This window comes from Mobula hypostoma, chromosome 11 (assembly GCF_963921235.1).
Source record: "Mobula hypostoma chromosome 11, sMobHyp1.1, whole genome shotgun sequence".
Lineage (NCBI taxonomy): Eukaryota > Metazoa > Chordata > Chondrichthyes > Myliobatiformes > Myliobatidae > Mobula > Mobula hypostoma.
Window position 1 is genome coordinate 90,508,052 of NC_086107.1, and position 25,606 is coordinate 90,533,657.

General features: G+C 43.7%; 1 protein-coding gene across 5 annotated transcripts in view; it reads right to left on the reverse strand.

Moving 5' to 3' along the window:
* Positions 1–286: 286 nt before the first annotated feature.
* LOC134353932 (kinesin-like protein KIF18A) overlaps positions 287–25,606 on the reverse strand; it is a 118,929-nt gene continuing 93,609 nt past the window's right edge. For 3 of the 5 annotated variants that reach the window (XM_063062485.1, XM_063062486.1, XM_063062487.1), the window contains 5 exons: positions 22,626–22,763; positions 14,204–14,286; positions 4,786–4,854; positions 4,399–4,549; positions 287–2,285 (listed from right to left, as the gene is read on the reverse strand). In XM_063062485.1, coding sequence (XP_062918555.1) covers positions 2,276–2,285; positions 4,399–4,549; positions 4,786–4,854; positions 14,204–14,286; positions 22,626–22,763 — 451 coding nt within the window. In that variant the 3' untranslated portion in view covers positions 287–2,275. The remainder of the gene's footprint in view (positions 2,286–4,398; positions 4,550–4,785; positions 4,855–14,203; positions 14,287–22,625; positions 22,764–25,606) is intronic. The other 2 variants (XM_063062488.1, XM_063062489.1) reach the window with 2 other exon arrangements.

Genomic DNA, 25,606 nt, shown 5'->3' on the forward strand with positions numbered 1-25,606 from the left:
TCTGTGATAATGAATTCCACAGATTCATCCGTCTCTGGCTCAAGATATTCCTCCTCATCTCTATTCTAAAGGTATGTCCTTCTATTTTGGAGTTGCCCCTTTTGGTTCTACACTTTCCCACTACTGGAAACATCCAAACAAGTACACTGGATGAATGATTGAGCTGGATAAGTAATTGAATACTGGATTTAATAAATTCATAGTCTACCCTGTTCTCTCGGCTAGAGATACGACCAATGAATATGGTTAGACAGAAAACACACACACACATCATTAATCATTCGTAAACAATTTAATAAAAATTAAGCACATTTGACAAGAAAGAGAAGCAGCCACTAAATCCAACTGAATATTACCTATCACATTTGGAATACTTGATAAGATCACAACCTATTTACAAGGGATGCAGCTTAGAAATTCAAAGCCAAGAAGCTGCAAGTTACTTCACACTACATTAGGGCTGTTTATACAGATCAGGGTAACGCTGGATGCTTAACTGGAATATGCTGCATTCAGGATCTTATAATTAACCCTCTACCTTTCTCTGAAATGTGGTCAATCTGGTGTCCCCAGTAGTCAACCTTTCTGCCTGCTGAATCAGACATCAGATGGTGGATCCGTCACACTTGAGAAGAACTTGATAAGAGTCTCTGGACATGGTCAGCATAAGTCTCCACAGGTCACATCTGCAAGCATCATGTTGGTTCTGAGAGGAGCCGTGGCTTAATGACGTGTGTTGGCCTTGAGGTGCTAAGCCACATAACCTCAGAGAGCTTTGAGTCAGGAGAGTGTCATCCCCAACAGATTTGGGGTTGGTATAAATAAATTCCACTATATATTCGAACCATGGTTTGAGATCACTGTACAACAAGAGCATAAAGCACAGCAAAGGGATAAAATAAACCAGGATAAACCGGGCTGCATGATATTTCACTCGTATAGTTTAGTTCTTATCTGAATGATTAACAGTGAACTAGATTCTGCCCTGCGTAACTGCGATTGGCAAACTTCAGAATTGCATTTTATGGCTGTTCACTGAACACTAATAAAATCAGTACTTTTACATTTAAGCATATTAAAGGACAACACAATTGTCCCCACTGAATACAGTTAAAAAATAAAGCAATGTACAAAACTGAGATTAATAAAAGTTTATAACAAAACCGTAATTTTCTAGGATATATATACTTTATGAGTTGCCTGCTTGCTGTACTCAGATGGGCACTACTGATCTACATTCCTACTCAGTAGTGAAGATAGAAAGCACGGACTGCTGCCTCACTCTACATCTTGACCTATTTACAACACACCGCATTTGTTCCGGACAGTGGGAAGTCTATGGAATGCTGGTGGCAATTCTGTAGCCTATCTTGTTTGACCATCCAGCATCAGGTAGAAAAAAAAATAGCCAAATGTAGCCAGGAAAACAAGTACTAAAAGTTTGCAAAAGCAACAGCTCTGGCTAGATAGAATAGCTAGAAATACAGTACAAATGGTAAAACCTTTGTGATGTTATCTATTTCAGTCTATGACATAAGTAACATACACATTCGAAATACATTTTCACCATAAAAAGTGCTGCAATGTGAGTTGAGTTTGATTTAACATACAATTTTTACAATTCTCATCATAAGAATTTATTAAATAGCATTTATTTGTAAGTGATCATTGTCAAACAAAATATATTTTTGTTTGACAATGTTTAAAATTTTATCTAAATTTAATTTCAAGACTTCAAGATATAATTTATAAGGTAGAAAGAAAGATCCAGCAAGACAGTAGATCTGCACTATTCAAACTGTTAGACAGATTGCTGGCAATTTAATGGTCCAAGCATAATCCATGTGTTTCTACAATGAGAAAATCATTTCTTATGACCAGTTACTGGAGATGTATCCAGTCTGGTTCATCTTCAGCTTCACACTGCAAAGGGTGGGAATATCTGATACAAAATATTAGTAATCTCCCTTTCAAGGTTCAGCAGCTAACAGCAAAACAACTGACAAACCTAAAGTTCACTACATTTAGCTCTTTCATTCTAACATAAAATCACATTTCAGAATAGCAATTCAGTTTCCAAAGTGTTACTGTAATTCCAGGAATACAGTTGCTGAAGTACACAGATTCATTGTGATTTGATTACTCCAATCATCATGTCGTACTATCCAGGTCCAGGGATTCGAACTGAGATGAATAATCCATTGGGTCGGATGGCAAGTAGCTTGTAGTAAACCAACAGAGCACCAGTGCAAAACTGCCATGTCCTGTCTTGCGCTCATTCTGATCTGAGATTATAAAGTTCAAGGACAAATAACATTGAGAATCGGTTCTCGAAGAAAAGTCAGATTAAATTACATTTAATGGAGTTTTAATTCCACGTTTCCAAGAACACAAGTTCTTTAAAATAATTTTTTAGCATGTAGAATTATTGGAAATAGAACAAGGGCTTTTCCCAGTCTATACCCTCAAAATATTACATCCTTCTGTAACAATGTTTGGTAACCCTCAGAAAGCTCTAATTATGTAAACCTTTTCCTTTGCGTATCTGTGATATGTCATATATGGGAAAAGCAGCTGGCTCTTAGCAGTCTTGCAGTTGGTTGCATGGTTGCTGAGATTCCAAGCATTCACTTCTACCTTCTGCCAAGACAGTGCAGCAACCTTGCTATTGGGCAGAGCTTGTATGGCGTTTCCAGGTAGGGTAGAACCTCCAGTGAAGGGGCTTGTCGTACCATTCTGGGGCAGCTCACTCACCTTTGATCCCCACTGGAAACTCAGTTCTCACCTGTGGATCCAAACAGCTGTTTGCATATGACAGTGGCTACAGCCCGATACACCACTATAGCAGGTGAGGGTAGCTGGCGGCCTCATACCCCGGTGAGATAGGGGCATGTCTGTCTTAGCATGCAAAGTCAGCTCTGGGTAGACGAGATCTACAGTGAGATCCAACGGCCAGGAAGGCAGTACTGCAACGTTCCAGGCAAAGTGAAGGGCATGACAAGGGACATAAAATGTCACGGTCATCCACTGCAACCAAGGAAGACTCTAGTTTGTGATGCTTGTTTGTACCACTGGACCCAGACTTCTGCAGTCACGCAAGTAGAACTGCCCAGTGCAACGGCTTTTCCACTTTAAAACTCTCCTGCGCAGGTTTCCTGTCATTATCAGACAAGATGGATAACCAGTAGGCAGAGCTAAGAATAGCAACCAATTTTCACGTTTTAGAATCTGAAGGAACCTTCCTTTTCCCTATGAAGAATTAATTGTGTTTCTTCAGAATCAATTTCTATAAAAATAGTAATTTGCAAAACAAGACTTGTGACCTGTGCAAACAATTGAGCACAATGCTCTGGAAAAGTGGAGGGGTTACTCCTACCATGCATGAAGAAAGGAGTGGCTCATTCAAATAAAAAAGAATGCTATTCTTTGTCACGCCATATGTCCCTGCATTCTGCATGCAGGGAAGGTGTCAAAGAGGAGGATAATTGCACAGGACAAGATCTATGCATCCCGACAAAGACAGTCGAACGAAACCAACAAAACATTTGAAAGTGGGATGTTAAGTTTACTTGTTACCACACCACAAACCTCCAATGGAAGGTACATTCTACTAGAACGGCAAAGTTAAAAAGTAAAGCTTGTTTACTACCGCAGGACGGAGTGCGCATGCCAGGGAAAAAATGCACAGCTGAAAAGCGGGAACCTGAAATTCTATGCATATTAGTTCACACTGGGGCATGCTGTCTGTGTTCAGGCTCAGTGATCTTCATCTGAGTGGCACAATTGGAATTCCTCCCATCTCTTAATGGGCAAGTTAAATACTGCCTTTATCATTACTTGGTGGGTTTAACTTTTCAGCTATACATGCCTGTGGATTGGGGTTTTACAACAATCAACCATCAGCTGTAAAGAGCATGTCCCAAACCTCCAACCATTTAAAAAATCATATTCTATGAAATTAATATTGACTCCTAACTGGAAGCAAAAATGTCTGTAATTGTACAAATTGTATGACTGTCAGAAGTTCCACATTGCTTTTCTGCGTTAATTGGGAAAGTTTCTTAGAAATCAGCACAGCCACAGGATGAGACTGAAGAACTCAATCCCATTAGGAAGCAAAATAATGCTACATAAAAGAATCATGTTTCTTGCTGAACAGTCACTGAGTGGAGTGGGGAATACTGGAAGGCTTTTCCATGAACCAGAGCATCATTATCCCAGCAGGGACTGCAGCAAATTATAACAGAACAAAAAGATTGAATGCAATATTATTAAAAAGGTGTTCAAAACACTGCACAGTCAGCTTCAGCTTTGATTAGAAACAACATTAGGCTACTGAACAATCAATACTGTCAACAAGGTTCTAATTTCACATGTAGATAGTCCAAATGAAATTACTGTTTTATGATCTCTGATGTCCTCGGCTCAGAGAGCAAGTGTTGTTTAGAATCTTTCACAACGGATTGGGACAGGAACTCAAAGCTCTGGACGACTTTTCCGCTGGTTCCACTTCTCTTGCCCAGACAGAACCTTGGGCTGGAGGATGGCGCTGTGCAAAGGAAGGATTGTTAGGTCACACATAACTGAAACTTTCAACATTTTTTTTAATGTAAAATAGTAAAAAACAGAACTGCGAACTGACACAGAATCAGAGTCCTTTCAGCCCATGTCAGCTATGCTATTATGCATCACCATGCTAATTGTACTTGTCTGCATTAGGTATCAAATATCTTTTAAACTTTGTAATTGTACCTGTCTCTACCACCTCCTCTGTAAAAGACTTACCCTTCAGATCACCTTTAAATTTCTTCCCTCTCACTTTAAACTTGTGCTCTCCAGTTCTAGGCTCCCCTGCTGTGGGAAGAAGACTTTTTTTAATCCATCTATGCTTGTCATAATTTTGCAAACTTCATAAGGTCACCCCTCAGCTTCCTACCTTCCCGTGAAAATAAACCCAGCCTATTCAATCTCTCTTTATAACTACAACCATCTATTCCAGGCAGCAGATAGACTAGAGATGCCACTGGTTTCAGCATTGATAGCCTTGTGTTCCTACTTATCAGTCCCAGCAGCTGCATCCACCTTCACCCTCCCCAAAACCTCCAGCTTCCTCCCTTCTGTCTCTCTGCCTCCATCATGCTTCAACATTCTGTCTCTGTTTACCACTACCCAACCCTCTTCATATCTCCTCTCAGTACTGATAAGACCATAACACACAGGAACAGAATTAGGCCATTCAGCCCATCGAGTCTGCTTTGTCATTCGATCATGGTTGATATATTTAGTAGGTTTTAATGAGATTCCCCCCCCACCAACTCCACCATTCTTCCAAACCCAGTGAGCCCAGCCTAAAGCTATCAAATGCTGCTTGTTTTCTGGATTTCCACCCAAAACCAACAATTCTCTTCCCTCCCTTATAAATACTCCAGATACTGCTCAACACACTGTTCCTTCAGGAGATTGTTTCAAAGTCAAAGTAAATTTATTACCAATATACGTGTGCATTACCTTGAGATTCATTGCCTTGCAGTTATTTACAGACAAATAAAGAGATAACATATAATTTATGAATAACTATACACTAACAGGTGTATAGGTATATTCTTATTCCAGTCACCAGGCAACATCCTGGCAAATCTCTTCTGCACAGTTGCTGATGTTACCACATCTTCCCTGAGTCTGGTGAGCAAAGCAATACTCCAAGTGAGGTATAACTAATGCTGAAATGTGATGTCTCAACTCTTATTCTCAATGTTCCGGCCTATGAAGGGAAGTAAACAAAATGCCTTCTCCACCACCCTATCCACCTGTATTGCAATTTTTGTGGTACAGGTTGACCTTCACTATCCGGCACCATTGGGACCTGAGGAGTGCCTGATTAGTGAAAACGCCAAATTACAGAAGGATCACATTAAGCATAATCAGTGCCGGATTATCAAAGGAACCGGATTACAGGTAGTCGGATTAGTGAAGATCGACCTGTATCTCTGTCCATCAATGCTGCCACTTACCCTGAATGCCTTAACAGAATCGGATTTCCTAAAGAGCATTTTCTCTGGATTAACCTTCACCTGCCACTGCTCTGCCCACTTTTCCAGTTGACCTGTGTACCTCTATATCATGAGACAACCTTCTCCATTCTGTACCCTCCATTTATTTTCCTGTTGTCTGCAAACTGATCAGACCCCTCAGTTCTCATCTGAGTCATTTACATCAATTTAAAACTGCATTTGTTCCAGAAGTAGTCCCTGTGGTAAACTTCTTGTTATAATCTTATAGTCAGAAACACCCATCCACTTCTAACCGCCAGATTTGGATCTGATTTGACAATCACCTTAGATCCCTTATGCCTTAACCAGTCTACAACTGGTCCTTGTCAAAAGCCTTACTAAAGTCCACATAGACCAACTCTATTACTCGTCCTTCATCTATTTTCTTAGTCACCTCCTCAAAAAACTGAAATCAGAGTTGTGAGACAGGACTTCCCTGTGCAAGCTAAGTTGACTGCTCCTAATCAATCCTATCTCAGGAACGTAGAGGAATATTTTGGGATTATTTATCGATTGAGTTATTGTTATTTATTTATTGATACAGCATAACAGACCCTTCTTCCGGTCCAATGAATCCACATCCCCCAATTACACCCATGTGACCAACTAACCTAATCAATCGTACATCTTTGGAATATGGGAGAACTGGAGCACGTGAAGGAAACCGATGTAGTCATGTGGAGAATGTACAAACTCCTTACAGGCAGCGGCAGGAAATGAACCCAGGACACTGGTGCTCTAACAGCGTTACACTAACTGCTACGCAGCCCTTCTCTTCCCTTCTGTGCTCCGTGGTAACTCAGGAAATGTTGCTTCTATCTATTGAAATATCGATGCATTAAAATTTCTGCTTCCATACCAGTCCTCAGCTGATGGCCCTCCAGATGAAGTTCATTGTAGTGAAGTACTTTGAGCTACCATTTGAAGCTCACTTAATCGTAATAAAGATGTGTCAGGCAGCCTGTGTACTCTCTGGCTATTTACTGACAAGGGCAGTTCAAAGGTTCTAAGGTTCATTTATTATCAAAGTATACAACTCTGAAATTCTTCTTCTCCAGATAGCCATGAAACCAAGAAAGAAATGAAGGGCAGCACGATCATCAACTCCCAAATCTCACTTCCCTGCACAAAAAAACCGAAAGAGGCACATCAACCCCCAAATCCCCCTCTCCACACAAAAAAAAACGAGAAAGGTCAGACGAAAAACACAGAAAATCAAAATCTATAAGACTGAAAAAAAAGTTTATAGTCCATGTTCACATTCTAAACAAAGAAAACCTAGGTAACACTCTCTGGGTACAGTGTCAGGGTCTCGCCTCACCAGTTAGACCTGTATCTCACTAACCTGCCAGATCCTTCATATGGAATTAGCTGACAGCAGGGGTGGAGGAAAGAGACAGTGCCTGGATTACTACTGTTGGATTGAACGGTAGAAACTGTATTTTTCTTGTCATTTAATATTCCTACGCTTGTTTGTGTTTTTATACAGTCACCTATATACATGTAATTGTTCAGAGATTACGGTTACCTTCCTATTTTTCTGGAAACTTCGTAGTTTTAGTGATGGGTGTCACCTTACTGGAATCTGGCCATTTAATTGGTTAACTGCTATCTGCTGGAATTTCAGTGGAATTTACTATTATCAGTGCTCTGGTATAAGACAGCCTCTTTGATTGGAGTACTGCACCGTTGCAGTAGAAGCGTTCCTATGCAGGTCCAGAGCGGAGCCTGAAAAAGCAGCCAATTTCCAGTGGTAGTCTTTGATTGGACAGCAACACAGGCGCACTAGAAGCATTCCTGCGCAGGTCCGGCAAAGAGCTTTAAAAATCCAGTCTCCATAAAAGAAGGGTACTGTCTAGCGGAGAGGTTGTCATGGGAGCGGTAAGGCTTTGGCTCAACAGGGCTTCGGCAAGGTAAGTAGGCAAATTAATTCCTTATTTTGTATTTAACTCTTGAGAGAATAGGGGGCATATCTACAGAGCCGGTGTTTTGTTCTGGGTGTCATATGTGGGATTTCCAGCAGACTACCAGCCTCCTCCATGGCCACATCTGCACCAGGTGCATCGAGATGCAGTTCCTTAGAGACCATGTTAAGGAACTGGAGCTGTAGCTCGATGACCTTTGGCTTGATAGGAAGAGTGAAGAGGTGATAGACACAAACAACAGGAATTCTGCAGATGCTGGAAATTCAAGCAACATACATCAAAGTTGCTGGTGAACGCAGCAGGCCAGGCAGCATCTATAGGAAGAGGCGCAGTCGACGTTTCAGGCCGAGACCCTTCGTCAGGACTGATAGACACAGGAAGGTAGTCACCCCAAGGCTACAGGAGATAGATAGATGTTGACTGTCAGGAGAGGGAAGGGAGAACGTCAGATACTGGAGAGCACCCCGTGGCCGTCTCCCTCAACTACAAGTACTCCATTTTGATGGGTGGAACGTGAATGTAAGGAAAGACAAGCCAATGATTGCGTAAAAATGCAAAGAGTTAAATTGTACTACAGAGGCAAGATTCAAATAGGTGAAGAACTTGGGACTGAAGGTGCTGTATTTAAATGCACTTAGCATTCGGAATAAGGTGGATGAGCTTGAGGGCACAATTAGAGATTGATTGGTATGACATTGTGGGCATCACTGAGTTGTGGCTGAAAAGAGGCCAGAGTTGGGAACTTAACATCAAAGGATATAATTTGTATTGAAAGGATACACAGGAAGGCATAAGCAGTGGTGTGGCTCTGTTGGTAAGAGATGGCATTACATCTTTAGAAGGAGGTGACATAGGACCAGAGAATGTTGAATCTTTGTGGGTGGAGTTAAGAAACTGCAAGGGTGAAAAAACATTATGGGAATCATATATAGGTCTCCAATTAGAAGACAAGATACAGGGTTGAGATCGCAAAGGGAGCTGGAAAAGGCATGAAATAAGGGTAATGTCACAATTGTAATGTTGGACTTCAATATGCAAGGGGATTGGAAAAATCAGATTGGTGTCAGATCGCAAGAGAGGGAATTTGTTGAATGCCTCCAAGATGACTCTTTAGAGCAGCTTATGCTTGAGCCTACTAGGGGAAAGGCTATTTTAGATTGGGTATTGTGTAATAACCCAGATCTTATTAGGGAGCTTAACATAGGAGACAGTGATCATAATATGATTGAATTCATACCGCAGTTTGCGAGGGAGAAGCATAAGTCACGTGTATCAGTATCGCAATGGAATAAAGTGAATTACAAAGGCATGAGAGAGGAGTTTGCCCAGGTGGATTAGAGAAGTTTTGTGCCACTGATTTCTCTGGGTAACCCAACCGGATATACCGCCTGTGCTCCTTGATGTGGCTTTTCACCATGCACCTCATCTGACCAATACATGCTGCTCCGCATTCACAGGGAATTCTGTAAATGTCAGTGGAGAAATTAACAGCAGCAGAACATTGCGTTCACGATGGCCATAGGATTGACTTTGATGGCACAAAACTACTGTGCCACGCCAGTGGCTTTTGGGACCGCCTGGTGAGAACTGGAATCCGATCGTAAACAACGTGGGAGAGCGGAAACCTGATTGGATGAGGACAAACCAATCCGGAGGGATGAACAATGGGGGTATAAATACCACCAGACTAGACATGTCCAGGATTCATCGCTGATGAAGGTGGCACAGTTTGTCATCGAAATGTTGCTTAAAATTGATACCTGTACCCGGCTGAAAGCTTGAGAAGAGTTTATTTATCATATACAACAGGAAAGCACTAGAAGCTTGAATATCAAGGGATCTAGGGACTCATTTTGGTTTGGAATGTCGTTGTTGCTGCTTGTTTCTATTGTTTGCGTGATTTCTGTTCTTTTTCTTTCTCTGTGCATTACAGGTTTAACTGTTTTTTTAAAAATTGGGTTCTTTCGGGTTTCTTGCTTTGCAGCTGCCTGCAAGCACACAAATCTCAAGGTTATATAATTTATACATTCTTAGATAATAAATGTACTTGATTTAGCTATTGCTGGAATGAACTTGGAGGCAATTCGAAGTGACAGAACCGAGTTGAGGTCTGGGCCTGAGAGCGAAGGAACAAGCTGATGTTTGGTTGATTTACGTGCCAGGTCAGATTGAAAAGGTCAGGTATGGGGCAAATCAAGCCATGGCATAGCCCAGGCCTGAGAGTGGATTGAAGCAGTAGAGGCCGGGTTGAAGAGGCAGGTTGAAGAGCGAGGAATGACCGTAGGATTATAAGATACATGAGCAAACTTAGGCCATTTGGCCCATCAAGTCTGCTCCACCATTTCATCATGGCTGATCTATCTTCCCTCTCAGCACTAATATTCTGCCTTCTCCTTTCAAGAATCTATCAACTCATAGCTTAAATACATACAATGACAGCCTCCACAGCTGCCTATGGCAATGAATTCCACAAATCCACCACTCTGGTTCATCTCCATTCTAAAAGGACATCCCTCTATTTTGAGGCTGTATCCTCTGGTCTTAGATTCCCCTATCATAGGAAATATCCTCTCCACATCCATTCTATCAAGGCCTTTCAACATTCATTAGGTTTCAATGAGTTTATCCCTCATTCTCCTGAATTCCGCTGAGTACAGACCCAGAGCCATCAAACACTCCTCATATGACCAGACTTCTAGTCCCAGAATAACTTTCGTGAACCTCCCTTGAACCCCCTCTAACAACAGAACATCCTTCCTTAGATAGGGGACCGAAAAAGGCTTCAACAATGCTTTATAAAGTCTCAACATTACATCCTTGCTTTTATATTCTAGTCTTATCAGAGTGAATGCTAACATCGCACTTGCTTCCTCATCATTGACTCAACCTGCAAATTAACTTTGAGGGAACCCTGCTCAAGGGCTCCCAAGTCTCCATGCACCTCAGGTTTATGAATTTTCACTTTATTTAGAAAATAGTCTACGCTTTTATTTCTCCTACATAAGTGCATGGCCATACACTTCCCTATACTGTATTCCATCTTTACCCATTCTCCTAACCTGGTCAAGTCCTTCTGTAGCCTCTCTGCTTACTCAATACTACCCACCCCTCCACCTATCTTCATACCATCCATAAACTTGGCAACAAAGCCATCAATTCCATCATCCAAATCATTGACATATAACGTAAAAAGAAGCGGTCCCAACACAGACCCCCCCCCCACCCCTGTGGAACACCACTAGACACTGGCAGCCAACCAGAAAAGACCCCCTTTATTCCCACTATTTGCTTCCTGCCAGTTAGCCAATGCTCCATCCGTACCAGTCTCTTTTCTGCTCAGCTGATTTAAGCGCCAGGTCATATTGACAAGGTCAGGGTGTTGGGGCTGGAGGAGAGGGATGGGACTGTGTTTAGCTCACTGCTCATGACGTTTACTCATCTCTGCACTGAACTGATGAGCTCCTGGTTCGGCCGCAGTGATGACTGACTTCGTAGCTGTGTACTCACTTTCATGAATGTTATTTGTTTACATTATTTGTTTTTTTTTTCTCTGCACATTAGGTTTTTAAACCAGTCCTATTGAGTTTTTTTGTTTTGTGGCTGCTGGTAAGGAGACATATCTCAGGGCTGTATATGTATACATACTTTGATAATAAATGTACTTTGAACTGGGCCCAGGTCAGAAGTAGATTCTAAATGTATTGGAATAAATCATTGCTCGTATTAATTTGGAAACTTAGAAAGAAACTTCTACCCTATGACACAGAGCAATGGATAAGGTTCACCATGTCTAAGATTAAGCTAGTTCACATTATACTGATTGAAATTAAGCCATCAATTTTCAACCATAGAACAGTAAATACATATGTTAACATTTATTCTTCTTTGGCCATCTCAGCCTTTATCCTAGGAAGGGATAAATGCTTGCATCTGTGCATACAGATTATACTATTTATAGCTCATATTTCTGAGCTGCTTGACAAGACAACCTCTGTGATCATATAACATATAACCATATAACAATTACAGCATGGAAACAGGCCATCTTGTCCCTTCTAGTCTGTGCCGAACTCTTACTCTCACCTAGTCCCACCGACCTGCACTCAGCCCATAACCCTCCATTCCTTTCTTGTCCATACAGCTATCCAACTTAACTTTAAATGACAACATCAAACCTGCCTCAACCACTTCTGCTGGAAGCTCGTTCCACACAGCTACCACTCTCTGAGTAAAGAAGTTCCCCCTCGTGTTACCCCTAAGCTTTTAACTCTCAATTCATGTCCTCTTGTTTGAATCTCCCCCACTCTCAATGGAAAAGCCTATCCATGTCAACTCTATCTATCCCCCTCATAATTTTAAATACCTCATTGAAGTCCCCCCTCAACCTTCTACACTCCAAAGAATAAAGACCCAACTTGTTCAACTTTTCTCTGTAACTTAGGTGCTGAAACCCAGGTGGCATCGTAGTAAATCTCCTCTGTACTCTCTCTATTTTGTTGACACTTTCCTGGATGGAAGGTGCAAATGCTGCAGATTGAACAGAAAGCCAGAAGTTCTGCACATCCTCTCATCTTATAAAATGGCCAGAGTCACCTGACATACCAGCTAAAAGTGATTCGGCTGAAGAGTTACTCTTACTGGCTGATGGAAATTACTCTGAAATATCAGACATCATAACCGTGCACTGGAACTAATGGAGGTGAGGTTGCCGAAATGTGGAAAGGGTTTGAAGAAGTATAGTACTAGTAGGAAGCAGCAGTAAGCAGTTATTAGTAGTAACTAGTAGTAGTAAGTAGCTAGTAGCAGTAGTAGTAAGCAGTTAGTAGCGATAATAGCAGTAGTAGCAGCAGTAATAGTAGCAGTGCAGCAGTGATAGTAGCAATAGTAGCAGCAGTAATAGCAAAAGTAATAGTAGTAGTGATAGCAGTAATAGCAGCAGTAATAATAACAGTAGCAGTAAGTAGTTAGTGGTAGTAGTTAGAAGTAGCAGCAGTAGTAATAGGTAATAAGTAGTTGTATTTGTAGTACTAGTAGTAGCAGTAGTAATAGTAGCAACAGTAGTAATAGTAATACTAGTAGTCGTAGTGTGATCACCCAAGTTGTGTACAACATTAAACAAAAGAGTTGTCTATTGGTGGGTCTTCAGTGTCTGTAGAGGCCAATCCAAGGTCCACATATTCTGAGGGGCTTCTGGACCTATAATCCCGTCCCCTTCACCACTTGCTGATTGCTTTGGGACTAAGGGTATATTCCCTCAATGGAGAACGCTTGTGTATGATTTTGTTTAACATGGGGAGGGTGATGTATGGGCATCCATCACACAGTCCTTGACAGACCAGCCTCAGGGTCCAGTGGCATGTAATGCAAAATGACTGGGGTCTTTCACTGCTGCAGCCTTCTGTCCCCTTCACTGCCATTGTGATGTGTCATCATCTCCCACCAGCTCCACCACTGGGGTCTTGGTGAATCGCTCTTCGTCTAGTACCTCCTTGATCTTACTGTCATGGGTTGACGCTACCAGGAGCTAAGCACCCAAATAGCCAACGCCATTAATAAATAAGTAAAACTCATAGCACGTTGTAGTACGAGAGGTGTACAGCACAGTAAGAGGCTCTTCACCCACAATGTTGTGCCAAACTAATTACATCAATAATCAGAGGCCCAACTAAACTAATCTCTTTTGGTATCTTTCTCCTTCCTTTCCAACCCTGAAAAAGGGTCTCAGCCTGAAACAACTACTGAGTTTGACTCCTTATGGCACCTTCCCTCTAATCCAGGTAGCATCATGGTAAACTTCTGTTGCACCCTCTCCAAAGCCTCCACATCCTTCCTATAATGGGATGACCAGAAATGAACATAATGCTCCAGATGTGGCCTAACTAGAGGTTTATAAAACTATAACATGATTTACTGATTTTTGAACTCATTTCCTCAACTAATAGTGGCAACCGTGCCATATGTCTTCTTTCCCACCTTATCAACCTGTGTAGCAACTATGAGGAAGCTATAGACTTGGACTCCAAGATCCCTCTGTATAATAAACTGTTAATTACAAATTAAGGAAATGTAAAGGAATAGCTATCTAAACCATGAAACCAAAGAATGCTACAAGGGGAAACTCATTTCATGTTTCACGACCATTGCCAACAATATCAGCATTTACTGCCCGTTCCTGAGCTTATATTTCTAAGTTTTGCACGTTAGATGTAAAAGCTTCTTCCCACATACCTGATGTAAATTGTTTCTTGCAGACTGGAGACTTCCTGGATTTGTTCTGGTTTCTCTGGCCACCCACGCGGGACAAGCTGCCACTATGAAGTCAAGGATGAGCACAGTTATTGATGGACAGAGTTGGTTGCATTTCCCATTAAACTTTTACCTGCTCCTGGCAATCAGAATCAGATTCTACTGACAACAAACATCAAAGTTGCTGGTGAACGCAGCAGGCCAGGCAGCATCTCTAGGAAGAAGTGCAGTCGACGTTTCAGGCCGAGACCCTTCGTCAGGACTAACTGAAGGAAGAGTGAGTAAGCGATTTGAAAGTTGGAGGGGGAGGGGGAGATCCAAAATGATAGGAGAAGACAGGAGGGGGAGGGATGGAGCCGAGAGCTGGACAGGTGATAGGCAAAAGGGGATACGAGAGGATCATGGGACAGGAGGTCCGGGAAGAAAGACAAGGGCGGGGGGGGGGGACCCAGAGGATGGGCAAGAGGTATATTCAGAGGGACAGAGGGAGAAAAAGGAGAGTGAGAGGAAGAATGTGTGCATAAAAATAAGTAACAGATGGGGTACGAGGGGGAGGTGGGGCCTTAGCGGAAGTTAGAGAAGTCGATGTTCATGCCATCAGGTTGGAGGTTACCCAGACGGAATATAAGGTGTTGTTCCTCCAACCTGAGTGTGGCTTCATCTTTACAGTAGAGGAGGCCGTGGATAGACATGTCAGAATGGGAATGGGATGTGGAATTAAAATGTGTGGCCACTGGGAGATCCTGCTTTCTCTGGCAGACAGAGTGTAGATGTTCAGCAAAGCGGTCTCCCAGTCTGCGTCGGGTCTCGCCAATATATAAAAGGCCACATCGGGAGCACCGGACGCAGTATATCACCCCAGTCGACTCACAGGTGAAGTGTTGCCTCACCTGGAAGGACTGTTTGGGGCCCTGAATGGTGGTAAGGGAGGAAGTGTAAGGGCATGTGTAGCACTTGTTCCGCTTACACGGATAAGTGCCAGGAGGGAGATCAGTGGGGAGGGATGGGGGGGACGAATGGACAAGGGAGTTGTGTAGGGAGCGATCCCTGCGAAATGTGGGGGGGGGGGAGGGAAAGATGTGCTTAGTGGTGGGTTCCCATTGGAGGTGGCGGAAGTTACGGAGAATAATATGTTGGACCCGGAGGCTGGTGGGGTGGTAGGTGAGGACCAGGGGAACCCTATTCCTAGTGGGGTGGCAGGAGGATGGATGGAGAGCAGATGTACGTGAAATGGGGGAGATGCGTTTAAGAGCAGAGTTGATAGTGAAGGAAGGGAAGCCCCTTTCTTTAAAAAAGGAAGACATCTCCCTCGTCCTAGAATGAAAAGCCTCATCCTGAGGGCAGATGCGGTGGAGACGGAGGAATTGCGAGAAGGGGATGGCGTTTTTGCAAGAGACCGGGTGAGAAGAGGAATAGTCCAGATAGCTGTGAGAGTCAGTAGGCTTATAGTAGACATCAGTGGATAAGCTGTCTCCAGAGACAGAGACAGAAAGATCCAGAAAGGGGAGGGAGGTATCGGAAATGGACCAGGTAAACTTGAGGGCAGGGTGAAAGTTGGAGGCAAAGTTAATAAAGTCAACGAGTTCTGCATGCGTGCAGGAAGCAGCACCAATGCAGTCGTCGATGTAGTGAAGGAAAAGTGGGGGACAGATACCAGAATAGGCGCGGAACATAGATTGTTCCACAAAGCCAACAAAAAGGCAGGCTTAGCTAGGACCCATACGGGTGCCCATAGCTACACCTTTAGTTTGGAGGAAGTGGGAGGAGCCAAAGGAGAAATTATTAAGAGTAAGGACTAATTCCGCTAGACGGAGCAGAGTGGTGGTAGAGGGGAACTGATTAGGTCTGGAATCCAAAAAGAAGCGTAGAGCTTTGAGACCTTCCTGATGGGGGATGGAAGTATATAAGGACTGGACATCCATGGTGAAAATAAAGCAGTGGGGGCCAGGGAACTTAAAATCATCGAAAAGTTTAAGAGCGTGAGAAGTGTCACGAACATAGGTCGGAAGGGATTGAACAAGGGGTGATAAAACCGTGTCGAGGTATGCAGAAACGAGTTCGGTGGGGCAGGAGCAAGCTGAGACAATAGGTCGGCCAGGACAGGCAGGTTTGTGGATCTTGGGTAGAAGGTAGAAACAGGAAGTGCGGGGTGTGGGAACTATAAGGTTGGTAGCAGTGGATGGGAGATCCCCTGAGCGGATAAAGTTGGTGATGGTGTGGGAGACAATGGCCTGGTGCTCCTTAGTGGGGTCACGATCGAGGGGTAAATAAAAGGAGGTATCCGCGAGTTGTCGCTGTGCCTCGGCAAGGTAGAGGTCAGTATGCCAGACTACAACAGCACCCCCCTTATTGGCGGGTTTAATAATAAGGTTAGGATTAGTGCGGAGGGAGTGGAGAACAGAGCGTTCCGAAGGAGTGAGGTTGGAATGGGGACAAGGTGTGGTGAAGTCGAGACGGTTGATGTCCCATCGGCAATTAGCGATAAAGGGATCCAGAGCAGGCAGAAGACCAGAGCGGGGTGTCCATGAAGAAGAGGAGGGTTGAAGACGGGAGAAGGGATCATCGGTGGGGGTGGAAGAGTCCTTGCCGAAGAAGTAGGCTCGGAGACGGAGACGGCGGAAGAAAAGTTCTGCATCATAACGAACACGGAACTCGCTGAGGTGTGGGCGTAGGGGGACAAACGTGAGGCCCTTACTGAGAACAGAGCGTTCTGCCTCCGACAGTTGAAGGTCGGAGGGGATGGTAAAGACCCGGCACGGATGAGAGCTGGGATCAGAGGGGGGAGGGGGGAGGCTGGGGGTGTCAGTGGAGAGGGGAGGGTTGGGGTGAGAGGAAGATGGAGCCTCTGAGGACCCAGGAGCTGATGATGGGATCTGAGGGAGACGGGGTTGCAGAGTGGTGGTGGGGGAAGGGGAGACGGGAGTCACAACAGCAGCACATAAAGACCCGGCCTGGAGTTCAAGGCTGGAGTCGCAGTTGGTGGTTGAGGCAGAGTGCTCTGTTCTCAGTAAGGGCCTCACGTTTGTCCCCCTTCACCCACACCTCAGCGATTTCCGTGTTCGCCATGATGCGGAACTTTTCTTCCGCCGTCTCCATCTCCGAGCCTACTTCTTCGGCAAGGACTCTTCCACCCCCACCGATGACCCTTTCTCCCCTCTTCAACCCTCCTCTTCTTCATGGACACCCCGCTCTGGTCTTCTGCCTGCTCTGGATCTCTTTATTGCTAACTGCCGACGGGACATCAACCGTCTCGACTTCACCACACCTTGTCCCCATTCCAACCTCACTCCTTCGGAACGCTCTGCTCTCCACTCCCTCCGCACTAATCCTAACCTTATTATTAAACCCACCAATAAGGGGGGTGCTGTTGTAGTCTGGCGTACTGACCTCTACCTTGCCGAGGTACAGCGACAACTCGCGGATACCTCCTCTTATTTACCCCTCGATCGTGACCCCACTGAGGAGCACCAGGCCGTTGTCTCCCACACCATCACCAACTTTATCCGCTCAGGGGATCTCCCATCCACTGCTACCAACCTTATAGTTCCCACACCCCGCACTTCCTGTTTCTACCTCCTACCCAAGATCCACAAACCTGCCTGTCCTGGCCGAACTATTGTCTCAGCTTGCTCCTGCCCCACTGAACTCGTTTCTGCATACCTCGACACGGTTTTATCACCCCTTGTTCAATCCCTTCCGACCTATGTTCGTGACACTTCTCACGCTCTTAAACTTTTCGATGATTTTAAGGTCCCTGGCCCCCACCGCTTTATTTTCACCATGGATGTCCAGTCCTTACATACTTCCATCCCCCATCAGGAAGGTCTCAAAGCTCTACGCTTCTTTTTGGATTCCAGACCTAATCAGTTCCCCTCTACCACCACTCTGCTCCGTCTAGCGGAATTAGTCCTTACTCTTAATAATTTCTCCTTTGGCTCCTCCCACTTCCTCCAAACTAAAGGTGTAGCTATGGGCACCCGTATGGGTCCTAGCTATGCCTGCCTTTTTGTTGGCTTTGTGGAACAATCTATGTTCCGTGCCTATTCTGGTATCTGTCCCCCACTTTTCCTTCACTACATCGACGACTGCATTGGCGCTGTTTCCTGCACGCATGCAGAACTCGTTGACTTTATTAACTTTGCCTCCAACTTTCACCCTGCCCTCAAGTTTACCTGGTCCATTTCCGATACCTCCCTCCCCTTTCTGGATCTTTCTGTCTCTGTCTCTGGAGACAGCTTATCCACTGATGTCTACTATAAGCCTACTGACTCTCACAGCTATCTGGACTATTCCTCTTCTCACCCGGTCTCTTGCAAAAACGCCATCCCCTTCTCGCAATTCCTCCGTCTCCACCGCATCTGCCCTCAGGATGAGGCTTTTCATTCTAGGACGAGGGAGATGTCTTCCTTTTTTAAAGAAAGGGGCTTCCCTTCCTTCACCATCAACTCTGCTCTTAAATGCATCTCCCCCATTTCACGTACATCTGCTCTCACTCCATCCTCCCGCCACCCCACTTGGAATAGGGTTCCCCTGGTCCTCACCTACCACCCCACCAGCCTCCGGGTCCAACATATTATTCTCCATAACTTCCGCCACCTCCAACGGGATCCCACCACTAAGCACATCTTTCCCTCCCCTCCTCTCTCTGCATTCCGCAGGGATCGCTCCCTACACAACTCCCTTGTCCATTCGTCCCCCCCATCCCTCCCCACTGATCTCCCTCCTGGCACTTATCCGTGTAAGCGGAACAAGTGCTATACATGCCCTTACACTTCCTCCCTTACCACCATTCAGGGCCCCAAACAGTCCTTCCAGGTGAGGCAACACTTCACCTGTGAGTCGACTGGGGTGATATACTGCGTCCGGTGCTCCCGATGTGGCCTTTTATATATTGGCGAGACCCGACGCAGACTGGGAGACCGCTTTGCTGAACATCTACGCTCTGTCTGCCAGAGAAAGCAGGATCTCCCAGTGGCCACACATTTTAATTCCACATCCCATTCCCATTCTGACATGTCTATCCATGGCCTCCTCTACTGTAAAGATGAAGCCACACTCAGGTTGGAGGAACAACACCTTATATTCCGTCTGGGTAGCCTCCAACCTGATGGCATGAACATCGACTTCTCTAACTTCCGCTAAGGCCCCACCTCCCCCTCGTACCCCATCTGTTACTTATTTTTATGCACACATTCTTCCTCTCACTCTCCTTTTTCTCCCTCTGTCCCTCTGAATATACCTCTTGCCCATCCTCTGGGTCCCCCCCACCCCTGTCTTTCTTCCCGGACCTCCTGTCCCATGATCCTCTCGTATCCCCTTTTGCCTATCACCTGTCCAGCTCTTGGCTCCGTCCCTCCCCCTCCTGTCTTCTCCTATCATTTTGGATCTCCCCCTCCCCCTCCTACTTTCAAATCCCTTACTCACTCTTCCTTCAGTTAGTCCTGACGAAGGGTCTCGGCCTGAAACGTCGACTGCACCTCTTCCTACAGATGCTGCCTGGCCTGCTGCGTTCACCAGCAACTTTGATGTGTGTTGCTTGAATTTCCAGCATCTGCAGAATTCCTGTTGTTCTGATTCTACTGACACACGTTGTGAAATGTATTGTTTTGCAGCAACCATACAGTTCAATACATAATATACTATAAACTACATTAAGAAATATATATTGAAAAGTAAGTAATGCAGAAAGAGATCAAGATACTGATGTAGTCTTCATGGGTTCATTGGCCATTCAGAAATCTGATGGCGGAGGGGGAGAAAGCTGTTTCTAGAACACTGAGCGTGCCTTCAGGTTTCTGCATCTCCTCCCTGATGTTAGTAGTGAGAAGAGGGCATATCCTGGGTGGTGAGGTCCTTAATGACTTATGCTGTCTTTTTGAGGCATCACCTTTTGAAGATGTCCTTCAGATGTCCATTTTCCCTATCAGCCCCAATCTCCTGCCTTCCCTCCTGTATCCCTTCATGCCCCAACCAATCAAGAATCTATCAACCTCTGCCTTAAATATATGTAAAGATTTGGCCTCCACGGCTGCCTGTGGCAATGAAATCCACAGATTCACCACTTTCTAGCTAAAGAAATTCATGCTCACCTCAATTCTAAAAGGACACCCCTCTACTCAGACACTGTGTCCTCTGGTCCTAGATTCCCCACCGTTGGAAACATCCTCTCCATGTCCACTCTCTTCAATGGAATATTTAGCCCTCCATTGAAATCATTGATCATAGTAATGATCACAAATCAACTGCAAATTTACTGTGTTGATTTCTCATAATTACTCAGATATAAGAACACAACCGACTGCTCTTCAAATTAAATCTGAAATAAGAGCTGCCCTGATATGCCATGTCAACACCATAGACTATTATCATTAATCCCTCAGCATCCTTTAGGCTGAGATTTATCAAAGCTTCGCTGGAGTTTAATGTAACTGTGCAAAAATCAGTGTGAAAAATTGCAGTGAGGTTGACCAAAGATAAGCTTGTTTTGGTAAAATCAGCAACTCCACAAGCAAAATATTGCAGAAGCTAGAACACGGAAAGAAAACTGAAGATGCTGCAAACGTTCACAAGGTCATGCAGCACGCGTGAAGAAATAGTTAACACTTCGTAGTATATAGTTTCAGCAGAGTGAAAAACAACAAACCACAGAGAATGACCACCAAATACTATTTAGAGGAATTCAAATATCCAATTGCTTCTCCCTTTTACAACTCCTTCAGACCGACCTTCTGCTATTCACTGATCCCTTTACCATGCTCTACCCTCCTGTCTCATCCCTTGTTTTCTAGCCCAGGCACTCCTCCACTTCCCCTTGCAGCACCAGCTCTCCACCTTAAAACCTGTAGCTCTCTGACTTTTCAGAGGTTTGATGAAAAATCTGTAACGTTTGCCTGGCCACAAGGACCGTCTGGCCTGCTGAGCACTTCCAGCATTCTCCAATGGGCTGTTTATTTCTGTGGAAAATTCTCTGATGAATTGGCAGCAATTCGCAAAGTTAAGAGTGAGTCAGTTATCAGTGTGAACTGTGATCTACAACAGACAGCCTGGCTCAGAATGCGGTTATTACCACAGTCACAGCTGGGTGCAAGCTGAAAATGATGAAGGGCACAAGCACAATAAATGTAATCATTCACTAGACTGGCATACATGTGAGCTTCTGATCTGATAAAGTTGTTTGTAAAGGATTTCAATCTTGTATTAATGCTGGATGGACACTGATTTTTGGTCTTGGTAAAAACAGTTTGTAAGAAATAAACATTTATCTTCCTTCATCTTAGAGATTCAGAATAAAATAAGCATTTTAAAACAAAGAGAAAGGTCAACTATAATTATGTTACTTTTTCATAACTATTTTGTGAATGATTTTTTAAGTGTTTCGATAAAACAGCTATTGTTGCAAAATATTTAAAGTGGAGGTTGTTAGGTTCTTGATTAGTCAGGGTGTGAAAGGTTACAGGGAGAAAGCAGGAGAATAAGGTTGAGAGGGATAATAAATTGGTCATGATCGAATGGCTTGACGGGCCAAATGGACTAACTATGTTGGTCAAACCATAAACAAAATGAGTCACTTGCTGTGAACATCAGTGTCTATGAGATTCTGCTGAGAAACTGCAGTTCAGTGTCTCAAACCTGAACCTTTGCAAGAAATATAAATGGGGACAGGCTAGTTCTCAGCTTTCACTTCACCCCAAAACTTTCCAGAGAGAGATGGTCATTGTTCAAAACTGAGTAGTACTCTATAAACACTCATCACATTCCAAACAAAACTCAGGGGAGTAAACACACACGATGAAATTTGCAATTCAGGATGTTCAAAGAGGAGACTTGCATCCTTAACGGAAGAATGGTTTATTTTGCCCACAGCAACTTAATGTTAAATATTAAACATTAGGATTGTAGGTGTTAAAGCACATCATTCTAATCATAGCTCTAACCAGATCATTAAACAGTATAAGATTACCAATATTGCTGCCTTTACATATGAATGGTTAAATGGAAATTGCTTTGCTTGGTAACCTCTAATGATATCATTTAAAACTAACATCATAATTAAACACCTCCGTGGGTTTCCTGATCTTTCAACAATTCCCAGATCAATGCACTGCGATGTATACATTGTTCCAATTCCAACTTCTCATCCACTGCTACTGAAGTCCATCTGGCACATTATTAGAGAGCTTGGTAAGATCTACTGAAAGGTTTATAGAATAAGAACGCTCGGGGTCTGGAATTGACCAAACCTCACTCACCAGTTGCAAAAATGCTAGAGGGAGCAGCAGGAATAGCTGGAGGGGGGAAAATGGAGCAAGGGTATAGGCACACAGAAAAAAGAGAGAAAGACTGACCCCTCTCACCCCTCTCCCCTGCCCCCTATTATTATGAATCTAGCACACGGCAGACTGACCTTGAATATCTTTTCTTGCGTTGCCCTGACGTTCTGATGTGTGCTTTAGTGGCAGACCTGCTGACGGCCACGGATGGGTTTCTCGCAATAAACAGGGCCTCAGGCTGACTTTTACCTGTAAACCTTGGCAGTCCCAATCTGTAAGTATGAAATAAAGGACACTGAACAAAACAGAAGAGCGTCTAAGCAACGAAAATATGTTACATTAAAAAAATTGGAGGTTTTCTCTTTCTCTGAAAGTTATTTCAAAGTAACAAAAGAGAAGCAGAAACTCTGAAAACACAGCAAGTCAGGTAACAACAGAGTCGATATTTCACGTTAAAACTAAAACTAATGGAGAGAGAAAGCAAGTTAGTCTAACCTGAAATATTAACTCTTTTTTTTCCATAGATTTTGCAAATTCTTTTCTGCATTTCTAGTATTTTCTGTTTTTATTTCAGACTCCCAGCATTTGAAGTTTTCCTCATATTCAGTGCATGATAAGACTTGTAAACCCCAATACAGACTAACCAGATCCTTCAAACCTTACACACAACGGGTATGCAATTCCCCGTTGAATATATTTAGTGCTGAACGTAAAGCCTTTCTCTGGATTAACAACAATCCATCTCATGCTGAAGCAAGATTAGAGCATGCTCCAGATCGGAAATGGAAGGATCCATTCAAATGCTGGCTTCAAAGTTTATAATCCATTTCCTGAGCAGAGAAATAAATATACCAACGTGTTTTTCTTCTGAAAATCAATTATTTGATGGAGACCAAAATTATGAATGATTTTTGTTCAAAGTAAATTATCAACATAAATATGTTACCATATACTGCCCTGATACACATTTCCTTGCAGACATTTAGGGAGGAAAAAATACAACAGAGTTCATGAAAACTATGCATAAACAAAGAATGACAAGCCACCAATGTGCAAAAGGAGACAAACTGGAAATACAAAGTAATACTGAGATCGTGAGTTGTAAAGAGTCATTGAAAATTAGCCTGCAGGTTGCAGCCTCCTACCTCCTTTTCTACTATTCCCCCCTATCTTCTTCAGCCTTTAACAACTTCCACTATCCCTTCTTCCCCACCAATCTACCCCCACCCCCTTCACCTGGTCTCACCTCCCACCTGGCACTCCTTCCCCTCTCCCCATATTCTTATCCTGGCTTCTGCCCCCTTCCTTTCCAGTCCTGATGAAGGGCCTCGGCCCAAAGCGTTAACTGCTTATTCCCTTCCATAAAGTCTGCCCGACCCGCTGAGCTCCTCCAGCATTTTGAGTGTGTGTTGCTCTGGATTTCGAGCATCTGGAGAACTTCTTATGTTTATTATATTGAGCCTCCTGAGCCTGTTGTGTATTGATATGACTGAGGCTGATCTGCAGCCTTGCTCCACAGACCCACCCTTTCCCTGGTTAATGGCATCAATCAGTTTCTGGTTTAATTTAACAACAGATCTGGCAACCATTGATATCTGCAGATGTATATTTATATGTACAACCACTCTGTGCCTCATTCCTGAAAGGTCTGCAACTAATAATTTAAAGCATGCTCTCTAACATTCCATCACCAGATGAATATAGAGAAATTAGCAATTCCATACATTTTAACTTCAATAAGATCACCTCATTCAAGATTGTTTACGACCACTTCCAGTACACTAGTGTCAAGGAGAACGAAATAATTGTCACCATGGATCTAATGCAGCACAAAAATAACCCTAATAAGATAAAGAACACAATAACAAAAAACACATAAGATAGTTTATATACATGGATGCCCACAAAGGAAAGCTAGAAGCAAGAGTATCTGTAGATGAGGTAATTCTGACAGGAAATGATAAAGGAGTGGTGGTGGGGGACGTGGAGGGGTGGGTTATCGGGTGGAGTTGTTGATCAGTCTTATTCTTTTGGGAAAATAACTGTTTTTGAGTCTAGTGGTCCTGACATGAATGCTACATAGCCTCTTCCTTGATGGGAGTAGGACAAACAGTCCATGAACAGGGTAGGTGAGATCTTTCATGATCTCACTGACCCTGTTCTGGCACCTTTCTGGAAATATGTCCTTAATGATGGGTAGGCTAGTGCCCCTGTTGTTTTGGGCAGTTTTGGCTACCCGTTGCAGAGCCTTCCTGTCGTCCCCAGAGCAGTTTCACTACCATGCAGTGATGCAGCATGTTAGGATGCTCTCTGCTGAGCACCTGTAGAAGGTCGTGAGTACAGATGTGCATAGTCCAGTTCTCTTTTAGCCTCCTCAGAAAAGAGATGTGTTGATGAGCTTTCCTGATTACGTATGGTGTGTTTTGGGACCATTAGAGGTTGTGTGTGATGTATTCTCCCAGGAGTTTGAAACTGCTCACAGTTTTCACTACTGTACCACCGATGTAAAGAGGGATGTGAGTGGTTAGTTCTCCTAATGCTGAAAACAACCTCCTTTAGCTTGTTGACATTGAGGGAGAAGTTATTTGCTTGACACCAGGCCTTGAGCTCTTCCATCTCCTCTCTGTAGGTGGTTTAATTGTTGTTGGGCCTGTTAAATTCCAGGCATTACCTCAGTTTCTGCACTCTCTTGTTAAAGATTAGCTTTATTTGTCACATGTACGTCGAAACACACAGTGAAATGCATTATTTGTACTGAATCAAATCAGCGAGGATTGTGCTGGGCAGCCTGCAAGAATTGCCATGCTTCTGGCACCTACATAACATGCCTGCAACTCAATAACCATAACTGGACATATTTTGAGTGTAGGAGGAAACCAGAGCACTCAGAGGAAATCCACGTGGAAGAATGTACAAACTCATTACAGACAACGGCGGGAATCGAACCCCAATCTTACAGTTGGTGCTATAGTAGCATTAGACTAATCACTGCGTTACTGTGCTGCCCTATTCTAGTATGGAGTACGGCCGCCATCCTGATAAGTGTATGTGGCATACCTTCTAAAACCATCCACTTCTACCTAGATATTTTCACAAGGGCTTTTCACAGCTGGCT